Raw genomic sequence first — 24,941 nt, 5'->3', positions numbered from 1 at the left:
CGGGATGTTTAAGCAAAATACTAATTGAGATACATTTTCCCAAAACTTGTGTACCAAATTGAAGACATAAACTTCAGTCATCAAAATACAAATGCAAATTTAAGGTACTCGAAACTTCAGAGTCAACAGAATTTAAAGCACAAAAAGAAATTGGATTACACGAATTCAATTCCTAGACAAAGATATTCTAAGCAGCAGCGTCAATGAAAGCTTCACCAGGCTTACGCAAAGCCAAAGATCCGTGGCATCCCAAGAGCTGCAATAACCACATAAAAATTGTTAGTTCATATATTGAGATTCGTAGAACCATATGAACCCATATTTAAAAGAGAAATAAATTAACCACATGATAAAAAATGATGCACATGTGGAAGAAATTTACTAACCTTGGCATTGACACCATCAGGAAGAATGCGTGCCTCTGACTTCAATCTTACATAGTCAACACGGTTGAACTTGGTGAATCCCCTGAAAATTAACAAAGTTGTAACGTAAGATTCAATTCTACATAACCAATGAATATACAGTACAAAGGATCAACACACTATACCATGAGCTAACAAGGGAACAAAACAAGACACAATGCCGTATAACACATGTAGAATTTCTGCAGAACTAAAATGAATGCAAAGAACCAACACTAACTGCTCACTATGAATTGCTTCAACACCTAAAACAAAATATGAACAAAGTCCAGGCACAAAAGATCAATTTATATGTTCAATTCTACATGTTCACTCCGCATGTTATCATGAGCTTAAATCCATTATCAAATCATCAATCAAGACCGCACATTTCACTGAACAATGGTTATGATTCCAACAAAGACTATAAACTCAATCTGCCAACACTAGCCAACAAACAAACTCGAGGGATCAACGTGCAGTTTATGGATGCAATTCTACAACTTCACATGCCTAGTCAAACTCAACTCAATCTAACCATTCTAAATCTATCAGCTAACACCCAAAACAATTCGATCATAAAACAACAAACTCAATGAGCACATTCTAGGCTAAACAATCGCAATCGAAACGACCAATCAACAATCAAATTCAACCACAAAATCACAGCTAAAAAACTCACCACTTCCTGCTCTCAATGATCTTTTGGCGACCGGGAAACTTGAACTTAGCCCTCCTCAGAGCCTCACAAGCATTGTTCTTGTTGCTGTCCTTGCACCTCACAGAGAGCAGCACCTGCCCAATATCAACCCTAGCGCAAGTCCCAAGAGGCTTCCCGAACGCTCCCCTCATACCGGTCTGAAGCCTATCGGCTCCGGCGCAGGAAAGCATCTTGTTAATCCTGAGCACATGGAACGGGTGAACCCTAACGCGTAGATGGAACGCGTCCTTGCCGGCGAACTTGGCCATGTACTTGTTGCAGGCGATACGCGCCGCCTCGAGCGCCTCGCTGGAGACGTTCTCCTTCTCCCAGGAGACGAGGTGGACGCAGAAGGGGAACTCGTCGACGCCCTTCTTCTTCATGCCGACGTCGTAGATTCGGATCTTCGGGTCCGGCACACCGCGGCAGAAGCGGGACTTCGGGTACGGCTTGTTCTTGATCTGGCGGTAGCAACGGGCGGGGCGGCGACCCATGGCGGCGGATTTTGGAGCAGGAAAAGAAACCTTAGGGTTTTCAGAGTTTTGGGGTTGGAGAAGAAAATGAGGGGTATGCGATGTATTTATAGGGCCGCCCCCAGCGGAGAATGGTTGCCCTACTACGCGCTTATTTGGGTTGTGTCGTATGGGCTTGCGTCATATTCTATTGTCGGTTTGGTCCATAGTTACGGCCCAAATTGGAGAGTGTGGGCGTCGATTGAGACCCAAAGGACAATTCCTCCATAGAAACTCTTTTTTTTTTGAATAGAAGTTGAAATCAATAGATCAACGGCCAGAAAAATGGCTAAGTCTACAAAGCTTACATAAGAAAGCCAAAATAAAAGACAACCCTACCCAAGCTATAGCAAACTATTAGAGTCTCTGATGCGCTCGCAAATTTTGCAAGCCTATACAAAAGTGATTAACCTCGTCTCCTACGGAAGAAATATTCAACTAATCCTTGCTTGCCAGGCACGCAATTGTGGTACAAACACTGATTAGAAATGTCATAGAAGACCTATAGAAGCTTCACCACCTTCGCATAGGCTTGAAGGAAATAAAAGCAATTGTAACTAGTAAAGAACCAGCTCCTTCCCTTTCGGGTTGGAGCCTGTACCACCACCTGCCTTGTCTAGCTTTGGGAGAAGCTTTTTCTTTACTGCCCTATTCTCGTCCCCCTGCTTTACTTTCTTCTTTTCACCATAAGGTTGCTTGTTCCGACTACCTATAGGTCTCCCCCTTTTCCTTTTTACCTGAATAGGTTGTTCCTCATTGTGCATCACCGGTATCAAACCTAGATGTTCTGGTTCCAGATTCAGGTTTCTTTTTCCAACAGCTAGGCTCAACTTAAGCTTCTTTGGAGAGATCATAATAGTATCCTCCTCCCTTTGTCTCCTCTGCCCTATAACACTTTCTGGGACAGCCATCATCTCAGGCAGCTCTCTGATATGAACTGGATGCCGGGGCCGTTGTAGCAGCACTGCCGGATTATGAAGCAATCGCTCCGGCAGTTGGTTGGGAAGCACAGTACGGAAGACCACATCTAGACCTCCCATGCAAGCCCTAGTCCGAGTTCCTACACACACTGTGCTAGATGATGCCGAACCAAAGGTCGAATTAGGGTGCCCCAGCTGTGACGCACCCAGAACCATGCGTTCTGCCTCATCATTCTCCTCCAATGGAGGTCCCGAGCAAGGTAGACCTACGTGAGTAACATAGCCACAAATCGAGCATCGACCAAAGAGTTTATCAAACTGAAACTTGCAGAGGAACTCGACCTCATCCTCTACCCAATACCAGCGTTGGAAGGACAGAGGCCGGTTGAAAGGGATCTCCACCCTGATTCGGAGTTTTCCAACCTTCTTGGCCTGTTTATCAATCTCCTTGAAATCACCAAGGGTAAACCCAATCATAGTCATCACCCTCTCCGAGCGGAACGCAGGAGGGATGCCTTGCAGTGTAATCCAGTATGAGGATACGGTGAAAGGGACCGAGTCCATGGTCGCCACACCATCATAGTAAGCTAGGGCAATCGGAGCGTGATTATATCCCCATGGAGATCCCTTCCAGATCCGATCCCGGTCAGTAGCGTCCGACAAAGTGATGAGAACCCTCTGTCCCTCCGCTTCCTCCACCCTTAGTGATCCATTCACCCGCCATGCATTGCGGAACATCCCCATAAAAGAGCGAGTCTTGTACTCCCAAGCGGTCAGCAGCTTCCCCAACATAAACACATCTGCCTGTCGCAGACCTTTTCCTTGCGTCGGTCGCAGATCGACCTGTTTCCTCCCCTCAGCAATTGCAAGAGAAGAAGCCAGTCGAGCAGCCATGGCATCAACAGAAGTCATTGTTGATGATTGCACAGAAACACCGCAAAAAAACCCTAACCCTAAGAGAGCAAAGGAGGCGGCTCTGTTTTTGGTATTGAATATTGGAACTTCCATTGATTAATCAAAAATCCATAGAAGCTCTTTGATAAGTGCTTTCATTTTCTTTAATTTTTCTTTGTCCAAAGAAAAATACTTCTTTAATTGTTGATCAAATAGTTTTCTGTTAAGTTTTCTAATCTATACTTTTATGAGTAGTGCTACAGATCACAAAAAAATTATATCAAAGGATGTGGCATATGACATGGCAATGCCACATCATCACCCTCAATTTATTAAAATCCAGCAAATTAAATTAATTTCATTTGAACAAATTACTCTTTAGCAAAAAAATAATTAAAGAACAAGTTTTTTTTTTTAGAAGATAATTAAAGAACCAGATTAACCCTAACAAAACCAAAAATGTAGATCCACTGACGATCGAAGTTTCACCGATCATATCAATTTCCATGGTCAAACCAAAACACATACGGCCACCTCCTCCCCAAGTGAATTGTTCTGTAATCCATGCATCCTGGCTAATTTCAAATCAAAATTAGAAATCATTCTAGATTGGTAATTAGATTGGCTGCTTGCTTATTGTTCTGCTTCAAGAAATAACAGTAAGTTAATTGAAACACTTATATTTGCCTGCTTAATCATTTGATTTGTTTGGATATTTGATTAGAGCTTTAATTTCATCAACATCTGACTACTACATAGTCAAATCCATCATTGTTAAAAGATTCCCAAAGAGGGGATTGCAGTACCTCCCTATAGAATTCTTTATCGTCTTTATTCACATAGGCGTGTACATCCTTATATAATTATAGTTTCTGGGTATATGTTCTGTTATGCTTGCATTTTCAACTATGTTTCTTAAGTGAGGATTCCAGAAGCTGTTAATCTTAATTTTAAGCAGTGGAATCTGTAAATTGATCTCAATTAGTCAAACTCGAATATGTTTCGAACTCTATGATAGAGTTTGAAACATTTGAGCTTGAAACATATTCGAGTTTGATTAAAAATTTTAATTGTTAACATTTTATTTAAAATTATAAAATTAAATAATTTATAGAAATACAGGCTGGAAATTATTAGGTTGAAGTTGATGATGTGGTCTTGATGTGTTGCTTTCCACGTCATTTGGTATTGCTATTTGGTATAATGTTTTGGGATCCCAAGCATTTTTCTTCTTTTATTACGAGAAGAGAGTTTGCTCTTCATAACTGAATTTTTTTTTTTTATAGAAAATTACATACAAGTGTCATTTTAAAACTTTGATTAGCCATAAGGCCACCTAATCTTTTTTGTACACATAAGGCTACGAGACTACTCACTTGTTGGAGTCTACTGCTGAGGAGGGATCAGTGGAATGTGACGTGGAATGTGATGAGTCACATTCTACTAATAGTCTAGTTTGATTCTGTTTTGGGTCATAAAAACCAGTGCCTTAGTTGAATCATTTTATGTTTGCTTCGAGGTTTCTTGGTTTTTGTTAAAATAAGGGTGCGTGGACTTCCTAAAAGGTGGGTGTACTTGGGATTTTTTGGGATTTTGTTCTTCTAGAATAGGGTTTCATGAGGTTCTAAGGAACGACTCTTTCTATCGACCCTATAGAGGTGTTTCGTTTTTGTACTGCTTGCTGAATTTTAATGAAAGAGCTTACCTATTTCCATTAAAAAGACTAAAGACTTAACTATAGGCTTGTAATTTTCAACTAGTTTGTACGTAAATTGGCCATGTAATTAAAGCACAAATGGCATGGCAGCTACTCCAGCTTCGAAAACAAAGTAGCACTAATTTCCAATACGTTGAACATGAGTGTGTGAGCTCTTCGATGCTAAGGTTAGCTAGCTGCACCGTTTGTCAAGTGGTTAATCATAGTTTTCGGTTCAAATACCACAATCTTTCGCTTATACTTCAAACAATGTGAGAATCAACACCCAATTTGGTAGCGCAGTCACTCTTATACACTTAATATATTGAGTTGAATTAATGATCGAGTAAAATTTTAGACGTGGCGCTCAAAAGAGAGATTATTGTTATTGCACCCAAAAGAACAACCTGAAGAAGAAAGATTAAGGAAAGGGTAATAATCTACGTACATTAAGATCTTATTTTTACTAATGAATTTCTTTGTTCCGCAGGCACCTCCCAAAAAGAGACTGAACCTTAGTGAATCAGCTTCTATCATACTTAGAAGAATCAACGACAATGATTAAATTTAAAGACATCACTAACAGTTCCAAAAGTCAAGTGTTTAAACTCTTCAGGGACTTTGACATGATTTGGGAGGATTATTTTTAGCAACCTAGCAGCGGGTGGCCTCTTTTAAACGTTTAATGCCAAGTTACCAACTAATGATAAAAGGTGTGGTTGTTTTTCTTATGATATTGGGACTACCAGTCTGTTTCCTTTTCAAACTTGGAATGGTATATGTTTCCTTTTTACAGACGGAATACTATACATCCAGCTTTTGCTCTTGTTTCCGACAATGACTAAAATATCGAATATCGAGGATATATCGACTGTCTCAAAAATGGAAATTTCGACGGAGATATTGAGGAATTATCGATAGCGGTAAATATTATAGAAAAATGATGGAAATTTTGAATCAAACTTTTGCATACGTTGATTTGATCAATTATCTACCGTATTTCAAAAGAAAATGTTGAAAAAACATTGTTATATATTGAGTTGTAGTAATTTAAGATGAATTAGTATATGCTAAAGTCGTCTGATATTTCTTGAAATTTAATTTAATACTCTCAATGTTTTTTTATAATAAATGGAATAGTAAATATAATCAGTTAGCCTAATAAAATAGACTATAGAAACCAAAGACCTAGTAATATTCTCAAAAACCAAAAACAAAAATAAGAGCATAAGTATATTTGGTGTGAGAACCTTTTTTTTTTTTTGAAATGAAATTCAACATTTATATTCAGCACAAGTCAGAATAAGGTGATACATACCCTTTCGCTGATAGGCAGACAAGAAGCTAGTGGTAGTACCCACAGGTGGTACATACATATAGTCCTACTCATTATACATTCAAAGACATAGAAATAGCGGATAACCTCATTCGGTACTACTCCATAGACGCTACAAAGACATATAACATAAAATGCCTAGTTTCCTAATACAAGGAATTATTGTAAATAAATAAACTAAAAACATAAAGATGGGCCTAGGGCAAAACACCCCAGCCCAACATAGAAGCCCAAAAAGGACAGCCCCATGAAAAAAGGCTCAAACTCGGGTCTGGCAAAGATTGGTTGAGCCCAAGCCCAAACTTCATCTTCCTCAGCTGATTGGCCATGCATACAACTCCGGCGTAGGTCCAGCGGTCTCCCCCGCCACACCCCTGCGTCGTCCCAATCGACCCACGCCTCTACAACCTCCGCCGCCACGCTCTGTGTCGCAAAGCCCCACACCGAGCTACGCCGCCACAGAACTCGCTGCACCACGTCATGCTCCCCGATCCAAGATCCTCCACCGCCGCCCAGTCACCTCCGACTCGTCGGATCTGGAAATCCCTCGATGAGGTGCCCCTTCATGTACACACAGCCACCCGGCCTGAGGCTCCGTCGTTCGGACTCGCCGCCAAGCCATCCAGCCCAAATCCTGAGCCAAAACCTTGTCCAAGAAACTCCCAGGCATAATTAGAATCCCCGTCCAGCAGCAACCCCTCACCTGCGAGGCGAATCATCGCCAACAATGAGCGCCACCAGACGAGAGCAAGTTTTCAACCCTAGACGCCGATCAATCCAAGTTTTGCGGTTTTCTAAACCCAGTTATACTTTGATTTGTAACTTGGTGTGACAACCTTGAGGCTGCGGAAGATGAATTTAATGAAAATGTTGTTTTTTATTAAGTGAAAGGCTATTAATTATTGACAGATGTAGACTAATTATATGAACAGATGTACAAAGGAAGCAGAAAATCTTGGTGGTAAGAATGGTTCAGTCGAATCTTGGATCTGTGCACGTATTGTGTTTTTGTTTGCAATTGCAGATCAGTTGGGCACATGGGCCTCAGGCCTTTGGCTGGGCCACATAATAAATGAGAGTTGGTCTAGAATTGCGCAAAATGCTCACTAAAATTGAGGAAATTTTGTATATTTCACGAAATATTTAGAAATATAGCGAAATTTCCATAATTTCAGATGAGATTTCTCCTGTAACCAAAAGAAAATATCGAGGTCTCTAAAAAACGAAAATTTCACCGAAATTTCGGGCGATTTTTTAGACCTTGGTTTCCTACGTGGGAATTGTGGGACTCCTGGTGCCGAACTCCTTACCAAGTCAACTAATGCAAGCAAAAAACTGTGTCTAGATCATGTCCATTTTTACTGTTTGTTGAACAGTAATAGTCTATAAAGCAGGTTCTTCCATTGACTGACTTCCAGCCATAAGTTGCCTCTTGGTATACATTCAGGGTTTCTAGATACAAGAAACCAGCAACGGACCAATTATTAACCAAACCGAAGAAAGAAAAAAAAAACCGAGTAGGAGTCGTTGTAAAGCAAAACACCACCGGACCATAGAACCCAAAAATTGTCGTCGAGGCGTTCCCACCTGCATGTTTACAAATCCAAAGAACTTGCTAAATTCTAAAAATTACTTTGGTTCTGGTATATATAGGTAACAGAGTCAGTGCTGGGGGCATCTTAGACAATAATAGCATTCATTGGATGAAAATGGTGAACAGATTAGTAACATCAACTATAAGGTTGAGTAGGTCTCAATGTGATTGAAATTAAAGATCTACTCAACCTCATAGGGAATGGTTAATTTCTTATTAAAAGCCAATAAGCTGTAACTTGTGCAGTGCTAAGATCAAAGGTTATAATATGAAGTTATGAACATCAATCTTGTAGCTTTAACTAGGCTTTTGAGTTAAGAATTACTATTGATGAAGCTAACCCTGCAAGCGAAAACTATCCTAAAACATTTCTGATGAGAGGCTAAAATTACTTCCATTGCAACAATTCTCAAGTTCAAATTGTCTTGCACACATCCTCTGAAATTAGTACTACGTATTACAATGCGTATGTGTGCAAGACAATCAGATAATGAGAATTAAACTGAAAAATAATCCGAACAAAGGCAACAAATCCCTGTTGAATCTGCATCCCCTATTTCTGGCAGAAAGAGTTGCACTCAAACAATATTCCAAACATTGGAGATGGCTGCCAAGGCTTGGATAGCAAGAATATATAGAGGGGTAGAGGGAATTAGGGCACAAGAGTCTCATTGATCGAAAAAATAAGCATAAATATATTGTGAGCCTCATCTCAACCAATATACAAACAAGCAAGTGCATCCTCAAGTTCAGATTGTCTTGCAGACATCCTCTTATGAAACTAAGCCATCTCCCAATGAGGATGTCTGCAAGTCAATCAGAACCTGACAAATGAGCTTAAGACCTGGTGGAGGGGAGGCTTTGGGCGTTTTGGGTCTGGGAAAAATGGGAGAAAACTGGGGTTTAAATTTCTAACAGAGGAAAAACAATGAATGAACAAACATTATTTTCTTGAATTGGGGATTGGTGTAAGGCAATCCTCCTCGAAGGCAATTCCTTCAGTCTTGATCCACTATATATAAATGGCAGAAAGAGTTGCCATCGAGGAAGAAGACCAAGCACCATTCCAAACAATCAAAGACTGAGATTGGAGGCTATCCCTGCATTTGGTAAATACTTGATTTTTGATCATATATATGGGGAGTGAAGGGTACGTAGAGAAATTAGGGCACACCAAACACACACACACACACACAAAAAGGCACATTGATCGGTTCCATCCATTAAAGAACTCTGACCCTTCATTTGAAATTCAAATTCAATTCCTTTGCACCAAATCTTCAGTTTCAAAGATGCTCTGTGCAGACTGAGAATTCAGGTTCTGATCTCCAGTGAAGAGCAAAGCAGACTGGGACGGATTGTTCGACTACTTACCAGGATCAGAGCTGCAGATAAGACTGACCGTTGACCATTGACCATGACTCTATGAGGTAATAATTTCAGAGTTCAATTTTGGTTTTTTTTTTTTTTGGAAGTTGTGAGAAAGAAGAAATCTTGATTAAGATAACAAAAATGCATTCTGAGCAATTGTCTGTGATTGTCAAGTGTATTAGACTATTACAATAGTACGTTTTCCGATAGAAGGTTCAAACAATGTACCACTCTCGATACTATAATTCTTACAGAATCAAGTTTAACAAGAAATACCGTGCAAAAATCATGATACAAAAATGTTAATCGGATGCCTTCCATCGGGGTTGTCAATAGTGCTTTGGACACGAAACTGTTAGATTACCTTATTGGATGTGGTACCTTGCAATTTAACAGTTCTCGGCTCGGAGTACCATAGAATTTTTGCAACACTTAAGGGCTTCACTCTACACTCCAGAACTTTTCCACCTTGAATAATGTGCATGGCTACCTAAACCTCGTTTGATTGATGCAAGTACATGACTGTAATCTAGCAAAGTAAAATACAACATTGTAATTAGATTTTGGACCAAAGGCATGATGGTGAATGCATATGTATGCGTTTCTGTAGAGTTTTAAGTGGCACAATCTCCAAAGGTTTGAATAAGTTACAAAGATTTGGCCCAAGCTGGTACAAGTTGGTCCCCCGAACGAATATACAACACCAGAATGGAAAGGGTTCACCTGTACCATGGCAATGGAGCCGGAGCAGCTGGTAGAGCAACTTGGATATAACCCAATCCATATGATCGGTTAACATATGCGCACTAGTACACTGCTTGGTCCGATGGCGTAAAAAATATAACTAGCATATGGAGGAGATTCAACTGCTCCGGCTAGTAATCCCATATGGAGTTGCCCTTGCTAGTCCGCTTGTTCATTATAGTCCTCTGCTTACCGATTGAAATCCTAGACTCATATTGCTTGGAGAAGCTCTGTTGATATCTCCTCCTCTTGGAAGATCGTCATCTATGAAGGTGTCAATTCCCTTGTGACGCAAAGCATTGTATAGTCGTACAGATGACCTGTAAAATTATTGCTTGTATCCTCGCCTCCAAAGCTCAGAAACACATCATATTTGTAACTTTGTTGTTTTGAACAAGAAGAAGAATTGGGAAAAGAAGAGGAATCGAAGAAGCCAGAGAGTTGGGACTTGAGAGTGGCGTGCGGTTTTCTCTGGTAACATATTTTAGGCCTCAATGGTCGTGCATACGAAGCATGCAGCTTGCTAGTAGTAGCTACAAGCCTACAATGTGAAGTTGAAAGTTGAAAAGGAACGACAGGTGTGTGGGAGTCTGAGACTGATATTTTTCTTTGCTTTTGGTTTTTGGTGCAACGGAGACGCAAAGAGAAACCACAGATATCACCTGAGGAGCCTTGAGTGCAGTCCAAGCAACCTGAAAAGTGAGTGAAGGGTGGTAGAGGAAATAGGGCAGCACCCACGGAAGGCCACTTTGATGGGTTCCATCCATCAAAGAAATCATGACCCTTCATTATAAATTTAAATTCAGTTTCAGATGCTCCATGCAGGTTGAGAATTTCTGATTTGCAGAGAGCAGAGCAGACTGAGTAGGATTAACCATTGACCAAGTGTTCAGAGACGCAGACAAGACTAACCATAGACCATTGACCATGTATCAGAGTTCAACTGGGAGAAAAGAAATCTCAATTAAGATAACAAAACTACATTCTGAGCAACTGTTTTTGAATGTCAGGTGCATTATTGTTACAATAAAAGGTTCACACAATGTACTTCTCCCTCTAACTATCATCCTTACAAAATATCACTGTAACAAGAAAGGCTGTACAAAAACCAGGCTACAAAAATGTGAATCAGATTTTAATTTTCCAGAACAAAAGCGAAATGTTGCTAGGGTTCCTAGCTATCTTGGTGTGATTGTAGGTATGACTCCACTAACAAGGTCACTGCCGGAGACATCTGAAGAAACATAGGGATTCTTCCCTGCATTGGATGAAGATGGTGAATCGCTCACTACCTTTCCGGTACTACTACTGAGCACTGATTCCGTTGTTCTGCTGTCCGTATCCGGCATCATAGACCATATGTTTTCGAGTTCTCGAACCACCTCTGCCATTGAGGGTCTTGCATCTGTCTCATCTTGACAACACTTGAGGGCTAAACTCAAAAACTTTTCCACACAGTCAGAAGGGTAAGACCCCATTCGCCCATCAATTACTGAGAAGATCATACCGGATTGGAATGCAATATTTACCTAAAGTGGAAGCAAACTGACTTAAAATAACATAAAAATGTTGATTACAAAATGAGGTTGCGTTGTTTACAACTTTACATAATAATCACATCATATGGTTTACGTATCTACTTATCGAAGGAGTTACCTCTCGAACAATGTTTTTTCCATGTGAGATTGGCTGCATTCCAGTTAAGAGCTCGAGAAACACAACACCGAGGCTATAAACATCACTCTTGTCTGTTAGTTTATGGGTTAAGAAGTACTCCGGATCAAGGTAACCCTGCAAAATCAATACACATAATAAGAGAGAGCAGGCACCTTCCTTATCTTCCTCTAAAGAGACTTTTGATCACATCATTTTTAATAATGTAAGTAGAATTTTAGAGTCTTACTGGCGTCCCCTTCACTACTGTGGATACATGAGCAGGCGTAGTCCCTTCAAGATCAGGTACTGGGGCCAGTCGGGAAAGTCCAAAATCAGCAACCTTTGCTACAAACTTGGAGTCCAATAATATGTTGCTGGCCTTGATATCTCGATGGAATATCGGAGGGTTGGCTTCTGTATGTAGGTAGAGGATGCCCCTGGCTGATGCCAGAGCAATTCTCAATCTCATTTCAAATCCCAGAGGTTCTTTCGACTTAACTGCTATATGAAGTATCAATTATATGTTACAGAATATCATTTGACTTGAAAGTTTCGTTTCATGTTAAGACTCAAAACTAAAATGCTCTATCACCAATTCTAAGTAAAATATTTAGTAGCATTGAGATGAAGCAAAAAGGAAAGGCATAATGAAAAGACAACTGTTATTATTTACCAGAGAGGTGATCCCTTAGAGTGCCATGCGACATGAACTCATAAACCAACATCTGCAAGTCAAAATCAATACGCTATGAAGCTTTTCCAAAATGAAAATCTATCGGTTCCTCTATAGCAAAGACCAGCAAGAAGAGTAAAGAAAGTGCCAAACATTGTTGGTTCCTAATGTTGATGGACTTTAATAGACCAATTTACAGATAGAACTTATAGTCATAAACATCCATAGATTTCTTTTTTAAATTGGAATGAAAAATGTTCTGATGAAAATGTAGCATAATTACATAAAAAAGGATAAGCACAAGTACCTGTTCACCTTCATCATCACAGTATCCAACTAAGGAGACCAGATTCCTATGATGTAAGGGTGACAATAGTTCTATTTCTGTTAGAAACTCCTTCTCACCCTGTAACGATCCTTCTTGTGCACGTTTTATGGCCACAAGTGTGCCATCAGCCAGAGTGCCTTTGTAAACCTTTCCATAACCACCTTGGCCAATTTGAGCAGAAATGTTAAAATTGTCTGTAGCAGTGGCCATTTCTCCATAAGTGAAAGCCTTAACACCATCAATTTTTATGGAACTCGTCGATTCTGCATATAAACAGAGCACATTGTTAAAAATTAAATTATTTAGATAATAGACCAAGAGGCGCTGTGCCTTCCGAATCTTGTCACAATATTATGAAATACAGTCATATTGGTTCATCAGTACAATCCTAGGAGATAACAAGGTATTTACAGAATATCAAAAACTGTATATACAGGTCATGGCTCCTATCAACATTCAGGTGTAGTTAACTCGTATATAATCTTGTTCACCCTAAAATACACACACACACACACACAAAATTCTACTACATAAAGAAAAGTTGCAAGTGTCCAGCCACTGGACCAGAGGGGCAGAAATGAGGTCACAATCAGTGGCCAGCTTCAAATTGGCTTTTCTTGGGAAATGATTATCTAAACAAACAGCATTTTCTCTTTATGACATAGGATACTCACTACGACGTCTTCTTGAAATAGCAGGGTGGTTCCTCTGATGCCTCCTCAGTATTAAAAAACAGACAACTGCAGATAATGCAACAGCACCGGCAAAAGTTCCTACTATTATGCCAGCCAGAGCACCCTTGCTTACACCAGACTTCTTAGAGGGGACAATTACTGTGACATCAATAAGAACCGTGAGCATCTACGACAAATAAAAATTCACCTAAAAGTACCATATATGTATACCCCACCCACCCATAATCATATATATAAATATATATATATATATATATATATATATATATATAAACTCTGACAAATCACCAGAGAAAGAACATAAAAAATAAGGTTTTTGAGACACACCGCCCTTATAAGGATCCAATAGATTGATGCCAAGAAGCTCATAAGGTCCGAACACTTCACTATCGGGAATATTCCATCCTGTGAACATGCCAAGGATTCTTTTGACTTCACTGCTATTGAAAGTATGGGAAATATTGGTATTATCAGCAACATATAAAGGGAAAAGCTTCAGTGATATTCTCAGTCGAGGTCCCTTTTGCCATACAAATGAAGCAATGTCCAGTTGATCAAGATCTAAGCGGAGACCAGTCGTAAGATACTTCTCATATGTACTTTTGTAAGGGCGAAAATCTGAGAATCCAGGACTTTTCAACCGATAATCAATAAGTAGTGGAACAGCACAGAAACAAACTACAGGAAGATATTCGAAAGGAGGCGGGCATGCTTGACTTGGACAGCTAGCAGTCGAGTTGGTTGAACTCTCACTGTCATCTTCATCATCATTTTCAGATCCACATAAATTGTCTAGGTTAGCATTCGAGCAAACTGGATTTCCCTGAAGCCTGAACAATAATAATCAAAACAGGATCTGATCAAACACTGGTACATGGTGCACTGTTGTGAAATTATAACTAAAAGAGCAAATCCAGATTTGTTAGTGAGCAGATATGTAAGTTTAACAAATCGTGTAATTAAGATGCTAATTATATGTATAAGAACAACACAAATTGCACTCAACATTAATAATGTATGTAGAAACCAAGTTCAGAAGCAAACCAGACAGTGACATTCTGCGGGGTTTGAGTACTGCCAGATATATTTGTAAACTTATTGTTCTGCAACTCCCTGCAATATCAGAAACCAGATACCACCTATTAGCAAATTGTTAATAAGATATGGGGAGTGAAACCACACTCCCCATTTTACAATCCACACTTCATGCTTCCTTTTTTTGATAACTTAAATGTTGTCTTTACTAAGTCAAAAAAAGGAAGGTTAAAGTATACTCTTCCATTAGAAAAGGAATTAGAATCAACATATACAAAGAGGATGTAAATTCACATGAACACAACCCCACTGACCCACTCACTCTTAATAAAAGGAGTAAAAAATTTCTCACAGTTCTTACAGGATTAGTCTTTCTGTTGCATTAAGTGTCGTATCATTCCAAAGGGCTGCTGGAACAATACCACTCAGTGAATTGTTTGCAATGGACCTGCCATGCAAAATAAGTTCTCAGTTTATTCTGTTGCATAGTTTGTATAACTGAACTGCTATAACAGTTAGTAGCATTATATGTAAAATAGCTCCTCTAGTATTGACAGAGTAAGGTCGAAGCTCAGATTTAGCTAAGTAAGACTAATCAACAATGCAGCGAACCATAAAAATAATTGCAAGATAAGGAAAGAGCAGATTGAAATCACTCACAATCTTTGAAGCTGTGGAAGACCGGAAAAGTTGGCAGGAATGCTCCCAGTAAGAGTGTTGTTAGATAAATTTCTGTGGACATGGTTCACATGTTAAAATTAAAAAGATTGTTATAATCCTTCAAGAATCAACTATGTGAGTCCCCAGAGCTAACATGAAACATTTTTCAGAAAAGCTAACATTAAATTCATGATTAGTGCGGAACGGATGTGTATGAGAAGATGGATAGTCTTACATCGTTGTGATGTCATCCGAAAGTTTTCCCAGAGGTATGGATCCATTTAGTCGATTCCTACTTAGATCTCTGAAAGTTTGTATTAGTAAGTACTGTATAATAAGATATTGTTCTTTCCCATGCATGTCATATTCTACCGATAATTTGAACAGCCATAAAATCACTATAAATAATGCAGTATGAAGGGTAACTGTTGAATGAACTCACAGATATCCAAGGTTGGGTATCCTACTGAAATCAGGAATAGGTCCTTCCAAGCTGCAGTTCCTGAGACTCCTGACAAAACCAACCCAAACACAAACACAAACACAAACACATTCAATCGGCTATAACCCTCATGTTACATGCTTAGAGAATACTTCTTTATTTTCATTAAATCAGAGTATAAATATCACACAATAACGGAACAATCAATAAGATTCATGTATTTACTATTTATGCGAAGTACTAATACACTTCATGATCATATGATGCGGTTACACCACCCAACAAAATTTGAGCAAATTTATCTGCTTTTGTCACTACTTGTCTAGATGTGCTCTATCAAATGTTGGAAGCTTTGTGATTGTTTACCAACTATATTATACCTTATCCCTATCTCTTGATAATCTTCTACTGGTAATACATTTCTATAACAGTTGGTCTTAGCAATTTAAAGATGAGTAACTTCAAGGGTATTGGCTTCAACTCAAGGTGTACAGAATACCAAGTAAAAAGAAAAGAAGATGCTAGCACCTAGCAAGCTGACAGACATAGAATCAGAAGTTGCACTTACAACTTCAACAGTTTAGACATGTTGCCATAAGAAACTGGAATTGTACTCCCACCAAAGTTGTTGTTGTCAAGTTGACTGCAAAATAAAGATGATAGAACTAAGAAACTCGAAATGGGATTACATCTGTAGTATTACGTTGAAGGAAGGAAAATCTAGACGATCATTGACCAAAGGGACACAAAATCAAAAGGCAATAATGAATATATATTATCCACATAACAAGAAATTAAAGGTAAGGATATATGAAACAAACATAACTAAGGTGGATTATGAAGAAAGACATACAGTATTAATAAGCTCGGCAGATCTGAGAACTCTGGTGGAAGATACCCAGACAAGTTGTTGTTGTCAAGAAGACTGCACAGTGTCAGATTCATTTATTTAACAGAAGATGGTCATAATACAGAACACAAATGAAGAGGATGCAACAATAATAATAAAATCAGTTGAAGCAATTTAAGATTCTGATTGGTCTCACTTAATCCCGTTAATGAACACAAGTAAACACATGGAAACAGCCTGTACACTACTTACATGTGGACAAGTTTTGGTAATCTGGAAAGCTCAGGTGGAAGTTGCCCGCTAATTGAATTGTTGTTCATGTGACTGCTCAAAAGGAGGAAAAAATGTGAAACAGAAAAAAGAGAGATGAAAAATTAATAGAGAGTAAAAGTAACACTTCTTAGCTACAGCAGCATCAAAGACCCTTACAAGTGCTTCGTTTTGTTCAAATATGCGAATGATTTAGGTATTGGTCCTGAAATGTAGTTCTGGTCAATTTGTATTCTGTCCAAGTTCGGAAGATATCCAAGCTCTTCAGGGAGGGGACCTGACAATTGGTTTCCATTCAGGAGTCTGGAAACACAGAATATTAGAAGTACAATAAATACTCAAGTAGCTTTTAATAAATTCAATAACAATGCGGGAATATTTCTAAGCTTATAAGGGTTTTTGAATGGTTTTAACACAAATGAATGGTCACAGATGCCAATGTAGACCTGCCAAGTATTTAATCTATCCAAATCTTGCCAGGGAAACAAAGCAGATTAACTTACAAGAGTTCCAAAGATGTAATGTTGCCTATCTCCTTTGGTATACTTCCACTTATTTCATTCCACATAAAATCCCTACAGCAGAATTGATGAAGGAATATGCATCAGAGAGACACCATGGAAGGAGAGTAGTACAGAGAGAAAAGGTTCTCCAAGAATTAATAATTAGACTACTTTCTTTTCCAAGAACAATTTAAAATCAGATAGGAGTTCCAGTTTACCCAATATTAGTGTAAAAGAGCCTTACAATATTAGCATATAAGATAGGCGGCCAAGCTCTGGTGACAAAGTTCCTGAGAGATTCATACCTAGCAGTTGCCTGCAGTAGATAAGAAGTTGAACAAGTCAGCACAGGCAATTAATTTGAAGCTTAATTGTATAACATGTTTTCTGGTGACCGCAAGGTAATTCCAAACATGAACACTAATTAAGTCCCTGATCCCTAGATGACTAACGAGTTACTTTTGAGACAAAAGGATAAAATTATAGATGTTTTATTTCATTGTTATACCATCCAAGCATAAAAGTTAGAACTACGTTCCATGGTTTCTTCCGCAGTAAAAGGAATCTCACAACAAAGGTGAAAAGAAAGAAGGTTAAAGGGTATATCCCCATTCAGTCAATGATACTGCAAGATATAGATAAGAAATGAAAACCATACAATTCTTGAACATGAAGATATCCATCATCTAATGATCTGTTGAAGCACAAAACGCCTGTCCAGTTTGCTGTACATGGATCCCCTTGGTTCCAATTGCTCAGATTCTTGTTGGGATCAATCAAACTTTTCTTTATGGCCTTCAATGCCGTCACTGAGATATAAAACAAATGATAATGACAACTTCATCAAAACAAACAAGGATATCCTGATCAAAACAAGGTAATGTCACCAATTTATACATCATGAATGAGTCAATCACAATATTATCATTCAAACATAAACGCGTAAATATTAATTCATCGCAAGGTCTTATGCATGTAAAGTGAACTGGAATTGGACATAAACACCAATCCCTCAAGAACAAAGTAAACTGGGAAATTGAAACAGGTAGCTTCATTCATTAATTGAATCTACCAATAAGCACAACAAGGCAACTCACACTCCTGATTCAAAAACTTATAGTACAAACTTGCGCAATAACAACTGTTATTCCGCATACAACTAGAACCGCTGAACAAACAAGGAATCTAAAAATTGCAAAGCTGCATAAAACATAAGCAAAATCACCTTCTACGGGGTTGGTAATTTCCTGCTCTTGTGCTCCAGCTTGTAGTGAAGACCAGCACAAGCACACGGCCAAAACGGCCACACACGTCCAAGCTCTAGATTGACCCATCCCCACAGTGTAAATATCACTAAAATTCTGATACACCTTTTATAACCCAACTGGTGAAGTTCATGCAGAATTCGAATAGTCCCCCTGACATGGCAACAAGCATAACAAAAAAGATTGCAAATTGAATCAGTGAGCAGCCCAAATAGATTAAAAGGCAGAGCTTTAACTTGAACACTTGAAATGAACTAAATTCTCAATTCTCAGACAACTCAATAAGCTCCAACCACTTGAAAACAAAACATATATATGGGAATCAAAAAATGAAAAGAAAAACCATATGCCAGACAGCTTGAGACAGAAAGAAAGAAAGAAAGAAAGAAACCCAATTGCCAGCAAGTGATAGAAATATAAGAACAAACCTCAATTGGCCATATCCATATAAAGTCTTAAACTTTATAATGATGCAGTGACATAAGCTTATTGGGTTGAATATACAAACTGTGAGAGAAAGAAAAACAGCATGAAAAAAAAATGAGAAAATGAACCTTTTTGTGTTTGGTATATATCTGACCAGGTCGCCATAACTTCCAATGCTGCATAGGTTATTGATGATGGTATTAATGGTGATTCTAGTACTGATAACCATCCTTTTCTTTAGCACCTTTTTTTTTATGCCTACAAATTGGAAGAAGAAAATTAGATAAAGAATATAAAAGAAAAGTGGGTTCTTCTTGAATGGGATTTGGCTTGACTTTGTGTTCGGAAGGTAGGCAGCTTTTGGAGAGCTTTGTAATTGTTTAGTGTTTACAGGGAGCTGACGTCTGGGAAATTGTGCTGCCAACTACCCAATGAGCGGGAGAGATCAAGTTGTCCATTATTTTCATAAAATAATTAAACCCCAAAATAAATACAAAATTATTTTCTATGTTGGTGATCCATTTTGGATTTGCTTCTATTTTAAATTGTGAAAATCATTTTAAGCATTTTTTACAAGTGTTTCAAAACAGACGTAAGTTTAGTATTTTAAACTAGTGTGAAAAGATTGTCCAAAAAGAAGAAGAGCAAGTGTGTGAAAAGTGCTGAAAATGGACGTAAAAATTGTCTCCCATCACTAAAGTTAAAGATGCAGGATAGTAGGAAGGAATGTTCTAGTTAGAAAGTTCTTGCGTAAAGTTGAGTGTTCTTAATTTGTAAAGCTACAAAATTTGAGTTGTGTTACTCATTTTTAAAAATAGGACACTAAAAATAAAAAAATCTTAGATGCTCTTATTTTTCTTTCCTTATTTGTCCAACTTGAAATTTTGGTAAGATAAAGTTATGCTATGAATTTTTTTCCTCTAATTTGTTGCAGTCTGCAGACTGCATAGATCATTTTAATTAAGCAAGCTAGGAATCTCAGTTGACATACATCTATAATTAAAAACTAATTGATATATATATATATATATATATATATATATATATAGACGTTGTTAATAGAGGTATAATTAAGTAGATGGCATCTAAGAACAGAAAACTCAGAAGAGTACTTAAAAGGTACGTATTAGGTGGCCATGGCATGAGCAGATGAACCTGCAGACTTGGGATTCAATAGTTTGTTTAAGAGCTTAATTAAGATCCGTTATCATTGGACTAATCCATATATTAAGTGGGAACACATATAATTAGTGAGTCAACTAGCATGGTTTGATCATTTCTGCATGACATAATCTTGTTCATCAGCAGTAAATGACCAAATGTCACTTGAAGCGAATTCCATGGTGGCATTTGAAGTCATAGATAGTTGTTCATCGATCAGCTTCACTGTTCCTGAAAAGGTCTATAGTTCTAGTCTTTTAGATAAGGGTATAAAGTCCGATTCACGAAAAGTAGCCATCACGAAAATTTGAGAAGTCTCATCAACTTTGTCGGCATATATATATGCAGTGTGTCCAGTGAAAGCAACCTTGTATAGTCCTTCCTCAATTTTGTTTAAAGCGCCACAAAAAAGGTATTATGATTCTATGGAAGTGCATGTTTAGTTTTCTTTTCATAAAATAGCATAACAGTAAGATGTTTGTAGAAAGTGTTTTTTTTTTTTTTAAAATGAGGACAACCGAGTGGGCGAGTGTACATAAGTCAACTAAAAAAAGATATTTCCGAGTTTTTTTTTTCCTCACAAATAAGAGAAATTACTCGTTTGGCCACCAATAATCCCAATCCTTATTGTTAGGAGCCTCATAAATCAAAACACTGATTATACATGTGCTTGATTTTAATTAGATGCATAGAGACAATTAAGCACAATGTTGTTAAATGGAACTCTTCTTACGTGTGAACAGCAAGGATATCTCACCTCATGTTTTGACTCTTATGCAGTAATTCAATTAATGTAAACAAGCCAACCATATCTTTCATCACATCATCTATTTTAATCAAGGTTGAGATTTCAACCTGGTGTGATTACGAGTAGCTTTCAAGTAATTAGTCTTGTCAAGTTTGATTTCAAAACTAATAATTATTTTGGGGGGCACTTTCGTGGCCGGCTTTTGAATACGAGAAATATGTCATGTACTGATATTGTCATTTCTCATAGATAATTTATATTAGTTTTTTTTTTGTAGTTCACGTGAATTCCATTGATAGACCGCCCAGAACGGCACATACAAACGGTCCTTATGGACACCCGGTATCATTCACTGTTACAAATCTTGCTCAATGATGCAAGGAGCTTGCAAAAAACTAAACTTAAACTAGACTTACACAAAATACTTTTGACTTGAACCTCCCTTTGTCAATGCACGCAATTGTGGTGCGCCAGGAGGTTCAAATATTTAGTGTAACACATGGAAAAATTTAGTGTGCAAGCTACAACCAAACATAGATTGCACAATAAGTGCTTAGTTCCCTAAAAACAAGTTGGGAATTTTATTGAAAATAGAAACAGCTAAAGTTACTTAGTTAAATAGCAGCCCAGACCTAAGGTAGTAAAAACCCTAGGCCCAAAGGAGAGCAGCACCCAAAGCCCAACATGAGTTGCTTGGCCCATCAAGTCTTCACCCCTCTTATCAGAACAGTCGCATGCACCCGGAAACCTCGCCGCCAAGACCAGCAAATCTCTGACGCCACGCCTCACTGCCACGATGCCATCATCCAAAAGACTCCCATCGAACCGTAGAGATTCAGCAACCCAAACACCCAGAGCTATCCGGCAAAACCAACCACCCGGACATGGGTTCTTTGCTCCCTAATCCTCCAGCAGATCCTCGAGAAGTCACCATCGCCGCCGCAGGGCAGAACCCATATCGCAGCAGTGCCTGCAACATTCAAACCTTAGAGGGACCTAGAACCTGAGCACCACCGCCCACTCACTATCAAAGCCTCAAGCTCTGCAATCCCGAAAGGCAATGGGTGCCCATTCCCATCCGGCAGCATCCTAATGTCGGCACTAGCGCTGACGATGGTCTACCACCGGACGAGAGGAAGGATTGAAAAATGTTTGCTCTCCGACTGCACACCCTTGCGGCTAGGTCAGAGTACAATTAGACGTTAGAGATGTAAACAACAATTTTAGATAATTTATATTAGTAAATTTAAGTAATTCAACGATATTGTGGGAAGTAATTGTTGCAAGCTAAACATAAAAAAGAATACACACACACATATACATATTTATACAAATTTTTCGGATTAAGTCACCCTTCTTCGATGTTTTCCAATGTAACTAATTAAATAATATTACAGGCTAAAGGTTTAGACTGACAAAATAACATGTAGCTCCATCAGTTGGCACTGTTGGCTTAGTCATGGGAAGAACCAAGACACTTTTATGGCACGTTTACTTACTTGGAATGGAAACTAATCATGAATCGGAGACAACTGGAATGAGAGACGAAAACAATCGGTATTGATTCCGGAGGAGTTGATTCCTAAACCCATCTCCCCCCTTCGTAATCAAATTCCTGAGTATTCAGGAATTGATTCCTTATAAAGAGGTGGGACCTACATCCATTCTAATTTCTTCATGTGTTAGTAAACGCATGAATATTTTTATCCGGAATCATTTTGATTCCTTTATGTGTTAGTAAACGCAGAAATACTTTTACCCCGTAATCATTCCCTCTCATTCCAAGTAAGTAAACATGCCCTTATAATAAAGGGTGGTTTGGGACTGCTGTGACTTAAAAAATAATAATAATAATAATAAATAAAATTTCACTTCTACTGTCAATTACCCATATTTTTAATTAAAGCTATTTTTTATTAGTTTAATTACCCAACATCTTAAAACCTAAAACTATAGAAAAAAAAAAGCTGATTTTTGTAACTATAGGCCTAAAACAATGTGGTTCGGCAACAAATAGAAGTGTTTTGGGTGAGAAATGAGAAACAACTAGCTAGAGTGGCTATCAAAGAAAATGTTAGCCCAATTATGCATGCAACTGTCTTACCAAATTGCAGCACACACGTGCATATAAAAGTGAGATTTGGCAGAAATTAAAGGGGAGAATATCACAGACAGTCACTACATTTTAACTCATTCAACACTCTGCTTACTCACTTCTCAGATATATTATTTTAATCACTCAACTTTAGCGACGTCTTACACATTAATCATTGCCGTTAAGTCACTTATTACACATCGTCAAGATAGACAGTATTTGTGTCCAATCACTAAACATCTATCCATTTATCCCTTTTTTTGTTTCAATGTTTTTTTTCCCTATTTCAGTAGCAAATCAGCATGGTTGACTCAACAAGGTTGAGCCGCTTCAAGCTTGACCCAAATCTAACTAATCTCTTATGAGTTTCGCAAGCCTGGACTGACCCATCTAAAGAACCAGCTCCGAGCTTCCTGTAAGAATTCTACACTTACGAGATTTTTGGTCCATCAGGTACTAAATTACGTGTTGAGTTCTATTACCAAAGGTCTGGTAAGCTTCACTCTAGAGATTATGACATCTGGCTTTTCTGGGTGTCGAATTCATTATGGCCGATATGTTCATTGGGGTTGTTGTTATAGAGGTTACATTGGTGTGTGGGGATGTTGGGTGTTGGCAAATTTGGTGTGCTATACTGATTGTTACTATTTAATTGGGACCTTGGTCCTTATCCTTTGAGATTGATGTGCAGAAAGAGCTTCTCCACTCATTCATTATTTTGGAGAATCAAATGGATGAGCAAAGTGGTAGAAGAGCATCAAATATAAATGGAAATTGAAATGGGTTACGTGTTTGAAAGTTCTAGATAGAACGTGATTCTAGGTGTCGGGTCGATTAATAGGCACGTTTCAATCCTTACTGGGTAGAAACCAAAAAAATCAGACAGGACACTGGATTTTGGTTACGCCGTGAAAACCTCAAATATGATATTGAAAACATTGCAGGGCTCTTACTCTTGAGAACCCAAAATAAAATCAATTCACTTATGATGAATGATAAGTTTCTTTACAAACACAAGTAGCACGAGCTCGGCTACAATCACTAGACGTAACTAATGAGATGTTTGTCTTCAACCTTGAACACCTTCTTCACTTGAATGATCTTCAATTATCACTCTTCTTGCATGCACAAATTCTCTACTGGTCTTGAGAGAATCAATGCATGTAGGTGAATGAAGAATGAAACACTTAGACACGGAACAAGTGTTTTATGGACTAAGCAAGCAAGACACACAATAATTCTTGCATCAAAATCACACAAAAATCAATGCTGCTTTTCTGAATATATTGAGGAGAAAACAAATCCTCAACAATTAACCCTAATTGGACTCCTACTAGGAAAGATATTTTAATAAAAGATATCCAATTAAAATAAACAAATCCTAAATCACCTAGGACTTCAAAGACATGATTTTATTAGTTGAAAAATATCTTTACAAAATAAAATCTAAAAACCAAAAGATACTTTCCAAAATCAAACTTCCTAAGACCATCTCCAATGGATGTGTTAAATCCACGTGGAGATCTCTACCGGTAACAAAAGACATATCAAATTCCTTCAACCCATATGTCTTCTCCTACGTGTAAATAACCTATGGACTTGGTCTGTCAAATTTGACAGAGGCAGAGAAACTGTCATTTTGTTTTTTTATTGTTTCTCTCTCCTTCGTCCTCTCTCCCTCTCTTCTTCTCTTCACTCTCTTTCTTCCAAACCGAAGCACCCCTTTCTCCTTCTCTTCTTCCTCTTCACTCTCTTTCTTTCTATCATAACCCATACCAAAAAGCAGCTACTGCAGCTGCCCAGAAATTCATGGATTTAGAAAGAAAAGCTCACCAATTCGACTGAATTAGATCAAGCCCAAGAATAAATCGATGGAGAAGATTCTTACCTTGGTGATGGGTTGTTGGTGTTGGTTTGTGTTGAGATAAAGCTTATTGTGTTGACTGAAAAAGAAGCGGAAGAA

At 38.3% G+C, this 24,941-nt stretch overlaps 2 protein-coding genes and 1 long non-coding RNA gene across 6 annotated transcripts; all 3 read right to left on the bottom strand.

Annotated features, from left to right (window-relative positions):
* Positions 1-7: 7 nt before the first annotated feature.
* Positions 8-1,671, bottom strand: LOC112165871 (60S ribosomal protein L10). Its single transcript, XM_024302571.2, has 3 exons — positions 1,087-1,671; positions 387-468; positions 8-256 (listed from the first exon to the last, which is right to left on the bottom strand). The coding sequence occupies exons 1-3, from the start codon at positions 1,596-1,598 to the stop codon at positions 188-190; spliced, it is 663 nt and encodes a 220-aa protein (XP_024158339.1). The 5' UTR covers positions 1,599-1,671; the 3' UTR covers positions 8-187.
* Positions 1,672-11,115: 9,444 nt separating this feature from the next.
* Positions 11,116-19,335, bottom strand: LOC112164865 (probable LRR receptor-like serine/threonine-protein kinase At1g06840). Of its 4 annotated transcripts, none has more exons than XM_024301199.2 (21): positions 19,103-19,335; positions 18,509-18,701; positions 17,942-18,092; positions 17,528-17,599; positions 17,284-17,355; positions 16,940-17,083; positions 16,763-16,834; positions 16,514-16,585; positions 16,229-16,303; positions 15,661-15,729; positions 15,454-15,522; positions 15,219-15,290; positions 14,920-15,006; positions 14,568-14,636; positions 13,851-14,353; positions 13,503-13,661; positions 12,808-13,091; positions 12,501-12,552; positions 12,075-12,328; positions 11,828-11,962; positions 11,116-11,700 (listed from the first exon to the last, which is right to left on the bottom strand). In XM_024301199.2, the coding sequence occupies exons 2-21, from the start codon at positions 18,615-18,617 to the stop codon at positions 11,350-11,352; spliced, it is 2,871 nt and encodes a 956-aa protein (XP_024156967.1). In that variant the 5' UTR covers positions 18,618-18,701; positions 19,103-19,335; the 3' UTR covers positions 11,116-11,349. The 4 variants fall into 4 exon arrangements, with proteins under 4 accessions (XP_024156967.1, XP_024156966.1, XP_024156968.1 ...); XM_024301198.2 differs by having other exon boundaries at positions 18,977-19,118; XM_024301200.2 differs by having other exon boundaries at positions 12,075-12,325; positions 18,977-19,118.
* Positions 19,336-21,417: 2,082 nt separating this feature from the next.
* On the bottom strand, positions 21,418-22,248 carry LOC121049569. The gene is made up of 2 exons (XR_005800759.1): positions 22,055-22,248; positions 21,418-21,972 (listed from the first exon to the last, which is right to left on the bottom strand). It is a non-coding gene; the product is annotated as an uncharacterized LOC121049569 (long non-coding RNA).
* Between the last annotated feature and the right edge of the window lie 2,693 nt (positions 22,249-24,941).

This window comes from Rosa chinensis, chromosome 5 (genome assembly GCF_002994745.2).
Source record: "Rosa chinensis cultivar Old Blush chromosome 5, RchiOBHm-V2, whole genome shotgun sequence".
Lineage (NCBI taxonomy): Eukaryota > Viridiplantae > Streptophyta > Magnoliopsida > Rosales > Rosaceae > Rosa > Rosa chinensis.
The sequence above is the reverse complement of the archived record's forward strand: the minus strand, read 5'-3'. Positions and strand labels throughout refer to the sequence as shown.